Genomic DNA, 16,600 nt, shown 5'->3' with positions numbered 1-16,600 from the left:
ACTGAGACATCAAGTATACTTTCCCTTTGAAACACCGCCAGTATGTTGCTAAGTGGCCCAGTTCTTGCTCCCTGCTGTGTTACATCATTAATATACAGCGTGCAGAATTAAACAACTTACTAAACTCTGGTTATCTGGAAGCATGACAATGATCTGCGCATTGTGATCCCAGATCATTCTCCAGAAATCTTTAGTTGTGTGTGGCAGGGGATGCTGTGTGATGATGAACTCGTTGCTCCGGTAGTAGCCCTTTGAAAGCAGAGATCATTTCATATTCAGTGAATAGAGTATTTGGGGAACATTAAACTTCATGGATGAGAACAGACAAAACTAGTTGTTAGATTGCTGAATGTTTAAAGCTCCCTGCTGGGTTAATTTACCCTAACAAAAATAATGGATAACATGTCAAAGAAAAATATGCTCGACAAACATATACCATTTAACTCAATACTTTGCACCAGGAATGGCAACCTACTGAGCACAGAGAACCATAGTGGAAACAGATATGATGAGTGGCAGCTAACATTTGTTTACACTAATTAAAAATAATGAGCTCCGGGGCATTCCTATTGGATGCACTGCATTCTTTCTGTGATGCCACTTAGTCCATTGCTGGTACAATAAGTATCACTTAGAATGTTTATGAAAATTTCTCCAGTCGGATGAGATAGTAAATAATGTACCATATGCAACAATGAAAAACTGCATCATCAGTTAATAGGGTATCATGGATCACAGAGAAAATAAAGTTGGAAGGGACTTCAAGGGCCATTTATTCCAACACCTGCCTTTGCAGGAATGCAAATGTGAAGCATCCCTGACAGATGGCCATCTAACCTCCATTTAAATAATTCCAATAGAGGAGATTTCACTCCTCTCTGAGGGAATCTATGTTAAACAATTCTTACTATTAGGAAGTCTCCCTAATATTGAATTGGCACTTCCTTGCTTGTAATTTAAATCCATTGGTTAGACATGTGGGGCATGGCTCATTCCCAGAGCTTGGAATAATCAGGTTGGAAAGAGCCCCAACAACCTGCCTCCTGGCAGTGCAAGAATCTATCATTAAGCACATCTGAGAGGTGACCATCTAACCCAGGGGTGGGCAATGTGTGGTCTAAAATGTCCACTGGCAGCGTGGGGTGCATTTTCACCACTTATCTCCTAGAGCAGGCAGTTGTTTCGGCCCTCCAGTTGTTTTGGACTGTAATTCTCAGAAATCCCAGCCAGCTTACCGGCTGTTTGGAATTGTGTGAGTTAAAGTCCAAAACGCCTGGAGGGCGGAAGTTTGCCCATGTCTGTCCTAGAGGCAACTAAGGACAGGTTTTTTTTTTAAAAAAAAACTTAATTTTATTATATTTTTTGCAGGAGCAGGTGCAGTTCTCTCAAGTTCTCTTAGGAGGGTAATACTTCCCCGTAACTTTCCACAATCACTCATTAATGTTCTAACCTTTTTACAGCTCTAGTTCCTAGCTAGCAAGGCCACTGTTAATTGGGAGATACTGGGAGTTGCAGTCAAAAATGACATTACTGAGTTCAGAATATTGCTCCTGTGCATACAACTCATAGAGCTATGATTAAAAAAGGCTGCTGCTATACAAATTTTATAGCATACTGGCCATTGCCTCAATTGGGAGATATATGGAGGACCTTTAATTCCAGACACTCACTGGCTCACTGGAGCAAACATCTGCCTGGCCAAGTGCCGGCAAGGGAATGAGAGTTAGATTTCACTGAGCCCTAGGGAAAATAGCTCCTCTGAGCTCTTATGAGAATGGAAATTATTTTCTAAACCAAATTTATGATCGTTAATATTGCTTTACATGGTGCTCTTTTTTGAAGTGGCATCACTGTATTTGAACACAAGGCAAAATTCCTGTAATCATCTCTAGATACTGAAACTGTTATTTTCCACTGATTTATTCACAATGAAATGTTGATTTTCTTACCATGATATAAGAGGCATTAATGTAATCAGTCCCCTTCATTCCAGGTAATGGTGCTAATCCCACTCTTGCTCGCTCGGCTTCAGCATTGGGGAAAAAAGGCATCAAAAATCACAACCACAACACTAACACCATAACAGAATACTTAGTTTAGCCTGGGTAAGCTCAAAAAATAATATGTGTTGTTGTGAGTTTTCTGGGCTGTATGGCCATGAAAGCCTTCAATAACACATAATAACATGTTGTTTTTTTTAAAATGCATACATGTAGCACCAATTTGAAGCCCCTCAATCTTTTGAGCTCAAAGAAGATAACATATTTTTAAGTGTGTAAATGTAGCACCAGTTTGAAGCCTCTTTACAATTGAAGACCCTCAATCATTTTATATTTGTTCCAGGTTTGATCCAGATTCATCAAGACATGGAGGATTTGGACCAAACAAGGCACATGGTATATACACACACCTTGATTTATATACTATATAGATTGCTATTGTTCCAGTAGGAAAAGATAATTTCTAGAAAATATTTCCTGAAAAGAAAACCTGTATTGATTTGATGATGGTTATTGAAACATTACTTTAAAAATTATTTCATCAGTATGTAAAGTTGTTACAGGAATGTCCGCAGACTCTAAAAATTCTGATATGCATTTATATATAGGAATGTTTTAACTGGTATCTAAGGTTGATCCTAGAACCCGGAGTTATATTTAAAGAGAGCTTCAACCCAGTGACACAGAACAGTCCAATTCACCGCATGGACCACTCCATGCAAATATAGTTTAGAATTGAGCAGAAAGAATGTAGGCAGGGTAACAATCAAACTTGAAGATATTATTATCTTACATGGCACTACTGATGAGTTCCTATTCTTTTCTTTATTGCAGTCCTTCTGGGCGCTGAAGCACTCCACATATTTTGCATTGCACTGCATAACCAGCTAAGATATTTAAATAAAGCAGAAACAAGTTTGATTAATTCTTTTGTCATTCTTTAAATCACACATAAAAACATATATATGTAGAAACAGGCATTTTACTGGGCTGGCAGGGGGGACCTTGCCTTCCTGAAAAAACAAATTGTATTGCTAGATTTGACAAAATCATTTAAAATGGCGAGGGGGTCTGAATCTTCTACATAGAGAAAGGTGTATATACAAATCCTTTCATGCCCTCAAAGTATAGTTCTTATCTATAGAACACAGAAGAATTTAAATGCCTTTCAAATCAAGGATGCATAATGGTGTAGTAGCTTGAGTTTTGGATTATGATTCTGGAGACCAGGGTTGAAATGTTCTCCTGATCATGAAACTGCTGGGCAAATCATGCTCTCCCAGCTTCAGAGGGAGTTAATGGCAAACCTCTTCTGAACAAATCCCACCCCAACTCATAAAACCCTAACTCTTGTCCCATAGGAAGAAAGTAGTCTTAATATCCAAACCAATTAAAAAACACTCTAGGTTTATAATCAGGATATAACCAAAATATGGCTACTCTCTTGCTGATTTAATTTGTCTGTGCTTTTCAAAAATCTGGATCGTTTTGTTTCCCATTAAAAAAGCAGCAAGGTTGTAGGAAAATAAAGGATCTTGCCTTGAACTGTTTCTCTAGTCGAGTCTTGCCCCCAATTCCAGGTATGAGGATGCTATTAACATAGCTGTGTATATGGTTGGCAGAAACTTCAGTCTCTTTCCCAAGAATGGCTTCCAGCAAGGCATCGTGAATGAAAACATACTGTTCCTGGAATGACCAGAATAAACAAGGTGTGAACAAAACCCAAGTTCACTGAATTAGATGGAGCTTTAGGAAACTACATCATTAGATAATCCCATTTAAGACAACTTTTCAGTCCCTTTCTGGTATTTTGTTTAACATGCATATTTATACCTGTTTTTCTTTTACTTCTTTCACTTTTCTTAATGATGAGAATTCTGTTTCCATTCTTTACAATATTTCAATCTCTCTCCCCCCCCCCCCCCGCAATCAACATTTTTCTTTTAATACATTAAAAAATGTATTTTAGCTTTTAAAAAAGGTAACGTAGTGGTAATGATTTCCATCAAATTAAAACATATTATGTCAATCTTCATGAAAACACCCTGCAACCTATCCACACATTTCTTTTGAGTCCAGTCTCCACTGATTAAGAACCCCACTCTGAGTGGAAGATGCACTGGACAAATTATTCTATATGTAGCAAATTGTAACAAGTGAACAACTTTACAGCAATGACAATAAATGTATTTCTGTATTTTTACCTCTGTCTGGACGAGGTAGTTGCGCTGTGTCCTGATGTGTTTCAAGAAACCCAGGACATTCACTGTGCTTTTGTCTTTTATCTGTTGCAGCATACTGTCTATAACAATGTAGGTACCAGTTCTGCCAACGCCAGCACTGACAGACACAGAAAGGATAAAAAAGAAAGGCCAGATAAATACTTATGCAAGATTGCAATACCATGATTGAATGTTTATTCAGACCCAGGTTTTTTTCTTTGCTAAGGACCTCATCACATTAAAGCTTGAATCCACTTTAAATCCACTTAAGGGAGGGGGCTTTAAATAGCTCAGCCAGACAGGTCCTGGTCCTCACCAAACTACAAACTGCAGAATTCTGCAGGAGGCAGAAACCGGATTTAAAGTGGATTTATGCTGTAGTGTGATGAGGCAGTAAGAAAAAGCAAGTTCCCCCACGGCACTAATGGAAGGGGATTCCTGAAAGTCCTCCACCATCAAGAAGCCTCTCTGGAAATGTTACACAGAGAGTTGGATATCCTACGTAATAATATGAGCTATAATATATAGGTAGCTGTGAGAGAAGAAGGATCCACTCACATAAGCAGCTTCAACCAGGTATATGTGTGTGATGACACACACACACACAAGGTATACTGTGTGTGTGTTGATCCACTCTTTACCCTCAGCTGCCTACACTAGTCAGGATGAGTCTTTGACCCTCTGTATAGCATTTCCAGAGGAAACTTAGTTCACGGAGGAAGGAGGGAGCAGAGAAATTTGCTTCCTGCAAGACCTTTTTCGATTTTCTGTATACTGTGATGGGAAGCTTTCAGTTTTATCTTGTTAAGCAGGCTGACTGAAAGATTTGCATTTGAGGAATGGTTTTTAGTTAAATGGGAAACAAAATTCTAGACTTATGGCTGCATGCCAAAGCTCTGAAGTATTTGCATGGTACTCAAAATATATAGTTCAGTTCTTGTGTATTGTATGGATTTGTGCAATCTTTCTTTTTTGTTCTCTTCTTTTTATATATATCAAATGTATCAATTGTCTGTTCTAGTGAAGCATTCATATTCAAGGAGAGAAACAGCCTCTCCAAGGTTAATGCTAAAAGGCAGATTAGCATGGGCTCCATTGGTGGTGTTCATTTTTTGGTTTGTGAAAAATAAGACTACACAAGAATGCTAACATCTAGGAATCCAGGAATTATGTGTAGGACAAGCTACCTCAAAAATCCTTTTAACCAGGATAGAAGAACTCCAATGCACTGAGATATTCATTTATGGTAATTGCTTTTGCCTGAACATAGAAGTATTTATTTGTGTTGAAAGATTCCCCCCCCCCCCCCGCGACAAGAGTATATGCAGACCAGCTTACAAAAATATCATACAAACAATACAGCATGTCAAAAGTACAATATCTTTAAAAGCTGAGAAATTAAAATGTGTCCACTTGGTGAATTCTTTTGCTGAATCTGCTGCTGGAAAACAGAATTATGTAAAGTACTGGGATTCTTGAGAAAAGGGGTGCCAACTGCTTTAGTCACATATGTTGATGACAGTGAAACATTAGAATATGGAATTCTGTAGTTACAATTCTTGACTTGGAGGGAGAACAGTTATGAAGATATGACACCAACTGCAGCCAAGGCTTAAGTGAGTGAACAGGGGGAGGGCAACAGTTCCTATGATGGGGAATTATTCAGAGGGGGAGGAAAACTGAACATACAACAACAGTGACAACATGGTGGCATTTTGGCAGTGGGGCACAGAAGTGTTCAGGGTGCATTGCTCACCATTACTCTACCCTTCTATGAAAATTCAGTCATTTTGCAGTGAATTATAGAATTCCCAGTTATTGATAAGATATACATAGTGACTTGCCTTTCGTTCTGATGTTTTATAGGAAAATTTCATCCAACAATAAGGTGAACTTTACTTGTGACACTGTGGCTTGGGAGACTTAGGATGAAACCTCGGTTCTGCCATAGATTTTACTGAACAGTCTTGGGAAGTTGCAATTTCTCAGACCCAATTTTCTGTCATATGCTCCCTTCCCCCAGTTACCAGGAGGCATGAAATAAATTGTGAAGCACTTAGTGCACTTCTAAAATAATAGCTACACACACTCTAAGATATGGCACATATGCATTATTAACCCCATGTTGCCCACAAAATGAAACTGCCCACATCCAGGTATACCTGCAATGCACGATCACAGGGCCCATATCAGCAGTTCTGGCTGCAGAAGATCTTCTCACAAATGTCAGCACTGGCAGTGCATACTCAGGCACACCCATATCAGGCCACTGTGTGTAATGGTACTGAATGACTGTCCTTTCATTCTGACGTCCTTTAGGATTTCCCTTTTGATCCAGAATGCATGGCAAAGATGTAAGGAGAGAGAAGAAAAACATTAGTTGGCTACTGGATCATGCCATACTTGTGCAAGTGACAAGCTTTACCCAATACCTATAATCCTTTTCACTTCAAAGACATAAATGTATTAGTCTGGAATATGAATATGCAAAGGAATCTTGTAGCACCTTCAAGATGAAATGCGAGAAGAAAGTTGGTAGCGTAAGCTTATTGAAAAGTTTTTTTTAATGCTACACTTTAGCTCCCAACAAAACTCACCTAAAACACACATAGTTCTAATCCTTAACCCCTTTGTTTGACTTGTTTATCTGAATTGTATTCTGATTGATGGCAATGCACTATGGTCAAGTTTCAGAGTCCATGTCATAGAGCAAATGTGCAAAAGTTAGAGACTATTAAATAGAGCTATACAATCAATAAATCACTTTATTTATATTCCCTTTTTTGCTCAATACTAGTATTCTAGTCTCTTAATTTGCTTGAATAGGATTCTTCACTCTGAGCATTTTGCCCTATTTGTTGAAGTTTCTCGTGTTCAGAACATCATAAAGTTCTCAGAAGGTTTTTATTCCAAGTACTTAAGATGCCTGTATTATTTACCAAGTAAGTCCAAAGTTGATATTTAATTACTTAATTTACACATCCTAGCTATGCTCTTTTTTAACGCAAGCCACACTATAATGATGTTCCTCACCTTTTTCATTTTTGCATTCCTGACTGTGAAACGTCGGACTGTATAGCAAGCATGTACTTTTGTGCTCTTCAGGGTGACAATGATGTTTCCATATTCTTCACTGTTTTCTGTTGGCCAGTATTGGTCACATTTTCTCTGAGGAAAGAAGAGGTAGAATGGAATTAGAACTGGATTCTGAAGCAGGCAACAGATGGATTAATACGTGTTAGAAATCTGGATAGTTTTTTTAGATCAGTAGATGAACTTTAGCACTCTTTCTTCTCCAGATTCTTGCCCCTTTTAACTCAATTTCTCTCCTTTCTTGAGAAAGCTACCAGGAATATGGGCTTTCCTTTGATGAAGGTCTTCTCCAAAAATGCCTTGAAAGGGATATGTAGCTAGTGAATCCACTTCCCTTCTTGCATGGAGAACCCAAGAAAATGCCTGGATAGGACTTGTGACTACTACTGAAGTGAGGAGGAATGAATGGTCTTGACAGTAACAAAGTACAATTTCCTATTATTTTGTGGTTTATGTAATCGTTTACATTATAGTTAAAAGAAATAAATTCTATGCCGTCACAGATCTGAAAAAATGCATTCATGGTGAAATGTGAAAAAAATGGTTGCTAAAAAGCAGTATTGCTCTTACTCTTCCTTTTTCCACAAGGTTTGTAATCATGACGATAATTCCAGTGTTTTGCTCCCAAATCATTCTCCAGAAATCTTCAAATGTTGACTTCAAAGGTCCCTGGGTGGCAATGTAGGCTTTTGCTTTGTTGTAACCCTTCAAAGAAAACCACAATGCAAAGCAAGATGAAAGTATCTGCATGTCAGTCATATTAATAATGTATACACATTGCTGAGATAGATGCCCTTCGTGCTGAATGTTTGAGGAGTTTGAAGAGTTAGTAAACAAACAAAAAAGTCTCTCTACAAGCACTAATAGCTTCTGTTCCTTCCATAGGACAGCTATTTCTCAAAGGAGACAAGAAAGCAAAAATACAAAACCAGAACCTACGTCGACATAATTGGCATTAATGTAGTCACTGTGCTTCGAGTCTTTTCCTGGTAAAGGTCTTAGCTTCACTCTACTGTGATCATCTGCAGGAAATATAAAATACAAAAAACACAAGGTACATATTAGAAAGTCATATTTCTGGAATTTGCTTTCTACAAAATTAATAAACCTTTCCTTTTATCTGCTCCAGAACAAGGAAGAGTCCAGAGAATCTGCACCATTTCCTGACCAGAAAATAGTGACAGTGATACTCAGCAAGTGATCAAGAAGTATTGATTTTTTTCCCCTTGAAAGACATTAAAATGTGACAGACCCATTAGCAAATGTGGGAGGCCACAGAATCCCAAGGATCATAAAATTAGCACTTGGGTGAAATCAAGTGAATGACGACAAAAGGCATCTGTTTAGTGGCATGGGGAAAATACAATTTCTTCTCACACACTGGCTCTTCAAATATCAAATCTCTAGGGGATCCAGTTTGGGGAGCGGTGGAGTTCCATTACACAAGCCCTTTGAGGCAAAATTGCATCACTCCCATTGATTTATGACAGTTGTTCCTTAAAATCATTTTTCAGAGATTAACATGTTAGGGTAAAATGGGAATTTAATCTAGAATATTCGAATACAAAATATTTGGCCAGGTGTGCTCTTTCTAATAAATCCATAAGCATCTAATGCTAGACTATGAATGTCACCTCCCTCTGAAAGCACACTTGAGAGGGTGATTCTGTCCCTTTGATGAAAACTAATTTCAGTTGTTTGAGGTAGCCCCACACTAGGAACACCAGCATTCATGCAAGAGGCATACTTTTTTGCTGCTGTCGTTAACAGATTTATTCAAGGCCTTTATTACTACTCACATGCTAAAATGTTGATATATCTGTTTTTGTGCTTGTTGTCAGGGTGATTGGAATGTTCAGCGGTGATGTTCATGTCGGATGTACAACGCTGCACTTCCTTTTAAGAAAACAATTAAATTGGAAAAGGCAGATGAGCGCAAAACATTTTGTTTGTCTCATTTTGCAAACAGCTCATTCAGAACACATTGAAATGCTGGGGTGTAATTGATTTTTCTTCTCCCTTGAGTATTCTTCCAGCACAGTGCAGTTTAAACATCTTGTTGCTCTATTAAGAATGCTGCCTGGCTCCTCTGTATCTGATCAAATTCTTGGTGATTAAAATTCAATCTGGTGCAAAATCCCTCACGAAGCATTTAGAGTTGTCCATCTTTCTCTGAACAGCAACCTGCAAAGACTACAGTGTGGTCAGAGACCTTTTGCTAATCTTTGCCCATGGCCTTTTTGCAATTTGGACACATTCACAAGCTATTCAAAACTATTCAAACCAGCAATTTGTCAGTTTTTTTAAAAAAAAATACTGGGCCAGTTTTGTGCTTCAGGGCAAAAGGCACTTGAGTAAAAATATAGTGGTCTTGAGGAAATGTCAAGTGGACAGGTAGAGCATATAATGCAATTTTTCTTAAACCGCCCCCCCCCCCCCCAGGACACAGAATTTAACACAAACTGAATTCCTAGCTTATCAAAAGAGTCCCAGTGTCAACAAGGGTCAAAATATATAGTTCAGAGTAAAGTCATATATAAAAAGTATCTCATTGAGATTCCTTGAAATACACTTCTGAAATGAGAAAAAGCAATCAAACGAAAGACTGTTATGGTATATATTTTCTACAGTAGTAAATACAATGCCACAAAGTGTGTAGTATCTTCCAATTCAGCACATCCACATCATAAAATAAAATGTTCAAGAGCCATTTTAAAATACTATTATTCTCTTTTTCAAGGAAAGAGTGATTCCCTCCATATTGGATCTCATCTCAGTGCAAATGGGTTACAATATTTGCAAGCGCTACCTTTTTAATATCTCGTTTTCATCAATATCCTAACATCAAATATTGCTAAGTGAACTAACACAAAAGTATACCTTCCTGCATTCCAGTTACCATTGGCTCTCCATATCCATGGATTCAACCATCATGGATTAAATTACCCACAGCTTTAAATAAAATCTCAAAAGCAAACTCTGATTAGGTCATTTTATGCAAGGGATGGCTTTTTTTTTTTACTATGCCATTGTGTATATTGGGACTTGACCACCCACAGATTTTGGTATCCATGGAAGGGGATGGGGTCCTGGATACAAACCCCAGTGGATACCAAGGGCCTACTGTAATTAGAAACTTTAAACTCTGGAATTTATTTAAAATAATTTCAATAAAGTATTAAAACGATTCAATAATAGCTGTATCTTATACTCAGTTCTTGCTTGTATGTCTAGCTGTCCAGTTACACTTCATCTGCTATTCTCCCATTTCTGCAGGGTACCCACTGTTCTCAGTCCGCCTAAGAGTTACAGTGATATCAAATTGCTTGACACTTTGGGCATCACATGCTAAGACAGAATCTTCTTAATAAGGCAAGTCATTAGTACAGCACAGCTGCTGCAAATAAAAGATCAGGAGTTAAGAGGTAAAGGGAGTTATCAAAGGAAATGTTGGGGGGGGGGGCAGCAGATGTAACCAGGAGTTCAGGATTATGCAGAAATGTCATTAAAGACCTGCACAGCTATTTGTAGGCTCCCCTGGTAATATCCCTTCCCAAAACATTTATATATGTATTGAAAATGCAAAGTATCACAGATCCAAGTAAATAAGGGCATTTATTTCCCCAAGGCAATGAAAGTTCTTTTCCATGGGAAGCAAGCTATTTGGAAAAAACAAACAAACAGCGAATGTAAGGGAATATGAGCGCTAAACCTTTGGCTCAATTGGTTGAAAAAACTTCATGTCTATTGTGAGTTTTTCACATGCATTATGTAGATCAAGGGGTCCTGCCATTCTGCTCCATAGATGTACCTTGACATATGAATTTAATTCATTCTGTGTCCAAGCTCGTAACTCAATTTGCTCATATGTCAAATCAAACATTCCCATTCAAATGAATTGAAATGATAATAATTCATTCCAGCCTCCCAAAAACAACACTAATTTTTTAATGGATTAGATCCAAAGGTGAGCAGTCTGTGTGTCCTCCCTCTCTCCTTTCTCCTCTTTCCCTCCTTTCCTTCCCTCCATTCTTTCTTCCTTCTCCTGCGTATGTGGGGGAATTCTGCATGGGAGGGGTGCACATACGTGCTCGGATTTGGGGAGAAGGGCTGCATGTGCACACGCTGGCTGCCTCCCTCTTGTGCCCAAAACGGCAGTGGATGTGATGACTCATGGGCCATGTAGTCCCGTTCCTAACGCTGTTGTGACAGATGAAGAGGAAAACTTGGGTTTTCCACCATTTCAGCCAGAATTGGAACTTTCCCAGCCTGAATTGGAGCCCTTGCACCTGCAAGAGGTTTGCCTTCCAGAAATCTGCCAAACAAGCCCTGAGTCAGAATCTCCCCCATTTTCTCGCCGTAGTTATTATCAACAACAAAAAGGAGTTCAGCAGGCTAATCGCAGAAGCCTGAGAATCGCAGCCAGGCATTCAGCTGATTAAGACTGCTTCCATGAGAAATTCTAGGGAGTCATGCATCTGGACACAGAGATTGACTTTCGGTTCTGATTCCCCAGAGAAGTGTTCTTTGGTGGGAAAACGAGACCCTATTTAGGTTCCTTGCCCCGAAGGAATCTTGCGGAGTCAATTCGTCAGCTACTGGAGTAGGCTGTGTGTGGACAGCGCTATTCCCGTTTCCAAGCCTCGTTCCTGTTTCCAAGCCTTCGTTCACGTTTCCAGCCTTGTTTCTGCTTCACGGACCTTGCCTTGTTTCCTAGGACTCAGCCTTGCCTTCCAGGACCTTGCCTTGCTTCCCGGACCTTGCCAAGTAATTACCACGGATCTTGTCCCTGTTCCTCGTTCCTTGTTGCCTTGAATCAAGCTATTTCCTTGCCTTGCCTAAGTTTCATGGACTAAAGGACCTTGTCATCTCCCCTCACTTTGCTTGGCAAAGTGAGTGTTTCGGTTACTGGATTACAACTTTGGACCTTACTATTTCATATTGGACATTGTTTTCCTGGACTATATTTGACCTTTCCTGAAAGGACATCTTCTGAACTATATTCTACACTTATTTTTATTGCCTTTACTTATTTCCTTAATAAAGATATTAGATAGATTCTGGCCTCTGTGTATGGTTATTGGTGCTCTGCAGCCTGGGTCGTGACAGTGGAGGAGGCAGCAATCATTGTTTGACAGCCAGCTGATAAAAAGAAGCAAAAGTCTTCAAGCACAAAAACAAAAGTTCCAGTTTTTGTGAACACTGAAAATTCCTTAAGCACACTGAGAAAGTAAGTTTGTACAAAAGATTTCTTTTCATTTTAACAAAGAAACCTAGAAGATAAATTGTGAAAGAAGGTCAGATCCCTTACTTTCTCCTCCTGAAGCGTCTCCCTTATACATAAATATTCAGCTCATAAAAAGAGCGCAGGAAAAAACTACCTAGAAGAACATTCCAAACTAACCAATTTATTTCAGAATAAGGCATAATGGACTACACTACAGCACACTTATATATCTCATTTCTAGTATAAGCCAAACAAATGATAAAGGTTGTCAGTTCCTCAATGTCTACTCTACCACTTCTAAAACCACAACTGCTTCCCATTCATTCAAATTATTAGAAATTACACAGAGTTTAGGGGAAAAAACTAAGATGAGTTTGTTTTCAAGTATAGAAAAGTAGAATTCACACTAAATTCTGTGCTAGTCAGGTCTTGTCTATATACAGTTTGGGCACCTCATATTGAAGAGATAAGTTGGAGCAGGTTCAGAGAAGGGCAATGATGATTATAAGAGTTGTGGAAAACAATACAGGAAAGGTTGAAAGAACTGGCAAAGTTCTTGGTAATAGGAAGACCAAGGGGTGACATGATTGCATTCTTCAAATATCTTAAAGGCTGTCACAGAGAGGTGTGGCAAGGGCTGTTCTCTGCTGCCTCAGAGGGCAGCACCAGGTCTGATGGTTTTAAGTTACAGGAGAGCAGACTTTGATTGAACATCAGAAGGACCTTCTTGACTGTAAGAACACTTTGGCATGGAACCAATTGCCTAAAGAGGTGTGGATTTTCCTTCTCTGGATATCTTCAAAAGAGGCTAGACATACCTGCTGGGGTTGCTATAACTGGAGATCTTTCATTAAATAGGGAGTTGGCCTTGATGGTCCATGAAGCCCCATTCAACTGTATGATTCTATAACTCTAACATGGTTACAATGCTGGGAGTCTTTTCAGTTCATAAAAAAAATGAGCAAGAAAGTAGTTGAAGCCAAAGAGTGGCAGATTCAGGACAATAAATGGAAGTACTTTTTCACACCCAGTGTAGTGTTAACTATGGAATTCATTACTACAAGGCAGTTTTTACTTGGTGCTCATGAATTCTCATGTCACAATCTATTTTAAAAATGGCTTTAAATTGCCTTTCTGTAATTTATTATGATGATGATTATTTTTTACCTTGCATCATCAATGTTTTTGACATTTTATGCAGTAAAGTAAAACAAAAGTAAAGTAAATGTCTTGAGTACAATTTAATTTTTGTTGACCCAGTGCCTTTCTACTATAAAATTTACTGATCCAATTTTATTGTACACTGTACAATAGAAATAATTTCAACAAAGCTAGTGCAATTTTATGCTTGCTCCAAAAAAAGCTAACAGAATTCAGTATTTGCAATGGGATTAGCCTACTATAATTCTAAATAATGCACAGAAAATTGATCAGTTGCCATTGTTCTTGAAGGATTTCCTGAAAAGAGCTGGTTTCTAAGGTCAGTAAATTTAATTAACCTTACTAATGCTTAGAGCTTATGGTTTTCTCCACTGTATTGAAGTTTCAGTTGACATGAACATAACTAATAGAGAGGGGAGATGAAAATATGTGTTTTACGAAAAGAGAACCTGGTCACAATTGACCGTTTCTGTAAAGATTATGAACATGAGAAAATCTAATTTTAGCTCCAAAACATAATAGCTTTTGTTAGTTACATACTCTAGAAGAAATGTTAGAGTTGAACTATAAAAGGACTTAATCCAAAATGCGTATCACAGGGGTGTTCATCTGCCTTCTTGCAGTACATAAAGAGCTAACATAGTGGAATGAAGCCAAATTCAAAGCTATACTCATACCAGAAATTTATTGGATAATTTTGAGACAGTCACTCAACCTAATCTTATAAGATGATTATAAAACACATGTATGTGTATCTTTAAAAAGGGGTGGAATAAAGTACATTGCAAATACTATTATAATATATTTCCTGTTAGTAGAGTTTGGCCTCCTGATGTCCATGTGATCTAAAAACAGATGGACAGTTGAGTTTTCTACCAAGGAAATAAGATCTAATGTTTATTACAATCATTTTTAACTGAAATTGAGGACTACATAAAGCAGACAAGGTCTTATTTGCTGAAGAGAAAATTATTCTAGCTGTTCTTGAAAAAGTTTATTTTTCATTTAGAAAAAAATATTGTAGGGTTGCTAAAGTTTTTGTTAAGAATTGTTGGGAAAAAACACAACAAATGTGATGATAGGATAAACTAGGGTTTCAAGGAAATATTATTCCTCCAAGTTTTGAACTGCAGTTTCATTTGCAGATGGTATGGCCAACTTAGAACACATTTGTAGAAAATAAGAATCTTGCTAATCATTGTTCATTGACTTAATGGTTATTTCCTGAAAACTTACAAATGTGATTTTATATGTTATCTAACACCTGACCCATGTCTTCTTTTAATGGGTTATTGACCACAGACAACAATCAATAGCAGACCTGCACAACATGTGGCCCTCCAGGTCTTTGGGACTCCAGTTCCCAGAAGCCCTAGCCAGCTACTCCAGTGCTCAGGATTTCAGGGAGCAGAAGTCCAAAACATCTGGAGGGCCACATGTTGTGCAGTCCTGTTCTACAGGCTTTCACCTGAAAACTGTGTAAGTCCCCTGCAGACTATCCTCAAAGTAGGAAGATCAGGAGTAGAGAGAGCAGAGCTAACAACCCTGTGCTCCATGCTTATGTTGAACAGAGCTAATATTTATTTCACATCCCCCTCACAATAAAAACAACAGAAATCCTATCCAGCATTTATGGATGATGTTGCATCAGAAACTACAAATAATCTTGGGGCACTTTAAAGACTAGTACTTTTATTATGGCGTATTGTATGGACTTCATGTTTGAATTTTGAACGTGACACAAATACTACCTATTTTATAGTTTTAAAATTAAAACAAAGTTTTCTTCTGTCACAATTTTAACTGAATTACACCTTAGTTTAAATCTACAGTTTGCATTTCTTTTGCCTGTATGCTACTAACAACAGGAAGAAACATGGAGAAGGACTATAATAACCCTTCCTATTCTTAGAAAATAAAGAACTCTTACTATCAAGCTGTGAGTCTAATAATCTTAATGCAGGATCAATGGGGTATAAGCCATTAGTGCCAACATATAGGATTCTGAAGGAAAGGCTTTATGGTTAGTAAGACATGTTGTGATACCAACTCTAGCATTTTTTTTCTTATTTGCTTTTAATCTCTTCAGGGTGGCTATGATAATGATTAATTTTTTCTTGGTGTTCAACTTCTGTGAACATTAATATTGTTTCAAGAGAAGTAGCTGCAATTCATGTTGTCCATTGAAATGTATTGCCAATAACTCTGGAATCCAGTGCCTTTGGTTTTAATTGGCCTTTAGTCATAGTTAAAACAATGCTGTGCCATTATAGCTAATTTAGCTTTTAATTATATTGTCTGTGTTAACCTTGATTGGGGTTTAATATGCACAGGTTTAATGACTCATTCATTTTCAATGTCCCTCTGAAACAAGTTGCTGATTAGTTTTATAAACTTCAAATATTCTTTTGCTAAATTTATGTGTAAAATCTAATTGTTACATGTCTAATAACATGACATAATGAGCTAGAAATTTTCCACAAACAGCTGATTGCACAGACATCCTGATATAACTTCAGACAAGTCAAAAATTATGATCCTGAGACCAGCTAAATCATTGGTGTCCCTGTTAGTCTACAGCAGTGGTTCCCAAACTTATTTGGCCTACCGCCCCCTTTCCAGAAAAAATATTACTCAGTGCCCCCTGAAAAGGGGGCGTGACTTAGAGGGGTGGGCATGGCTCCTGATCAAGAGGGCGGGGCTGAGCCTCTCCCCTAGTCTAAGATGCAGGGCTGGGAGGGGGAGGGGGAGGTGGGCGGGGCCACAAATGGGCGGCCAGGACTGGGATGGGTGGAGTTACAAGCTCTGAGGCAGGGCTGAGCTTCTATCCCTGTCCTGCGGAGCCTGCCAGGACACAGGGGACGGGGCTAGAGGAGGGGGTGAGGCCTCTTCCCAAG

General features: G+C 38.4%; 1 protein-coding gene across 3 annotated transcripts in view; it reads right to left on the bottom strand.

The window, feature by feature from the left end:
* Positions 1-16,600, bottom strand: part of ptprg (protein tyrosine phosphatase receptor type G) — a 746,780-nt gene that overhangs the window by 16,164 nt on the left and 714,016 nt on the right. For all 3 annotated transcript variants that reach the window (XM_062973782.1, XM_062973783.1, XM_062973784.1), the window contains 10 exons: positions 9,115-9,211; positions 8,255-8,337; positions 7,886-8,020; positions 7,256-7,390; positions 6,385-6,548; positions 4,205-4,340; positions 3,540-3,686; positions 2,794-2,887; positions 1,950-2,026; positions 121-249 (listed from right to left, as the gene is read on the bottom strand). In XM_062973782.1, the coding sequence (XP_062829852.1) occupies positions 121-249; positions 1,950-2,026; positions 2,794-2,887; positions 3,540-3,686; positions 4,205-4,340; positions 6,385-6,548; positions 7,256-7,390; positions 7,886-8,020; positions 8,255-8,337; positions 9,115-9,211 (1,197 nt within the window). The remainder of the gene's footprint in view (positions 1-120; positions 250-1,949; positions 2,027-2,793; positions 2,888-3,539; positions 3,687-4,204; positions 4,341-6,384; positions 6,549-7,255; positions 7,391-7,885; positions 8,021-8,254; positions 8,338-9,114; positions 9,212-16,600) is intronic.

The sequence above is a fragment of the Anolis carolinensis genome, chromosome 2 (genome assembly GCF_035594765.1).
Source record: "Anolis carolinensis isolate JA03-04 chromosome 2, rAnoCar3.1.pri, whole genome shotgun sequence".
Lineage (NCBI taxonomy): Eukaryota > Metazoa > Chordata > Lepidosauria > Squamata > Dactyloidae > Anolis > Anolis carolinensis.
The sequence above is the reverse complement of the archived record's forward strand: the minus strand, read 5'-3'. Positions and strand labels throughout refer to the sequence as shown.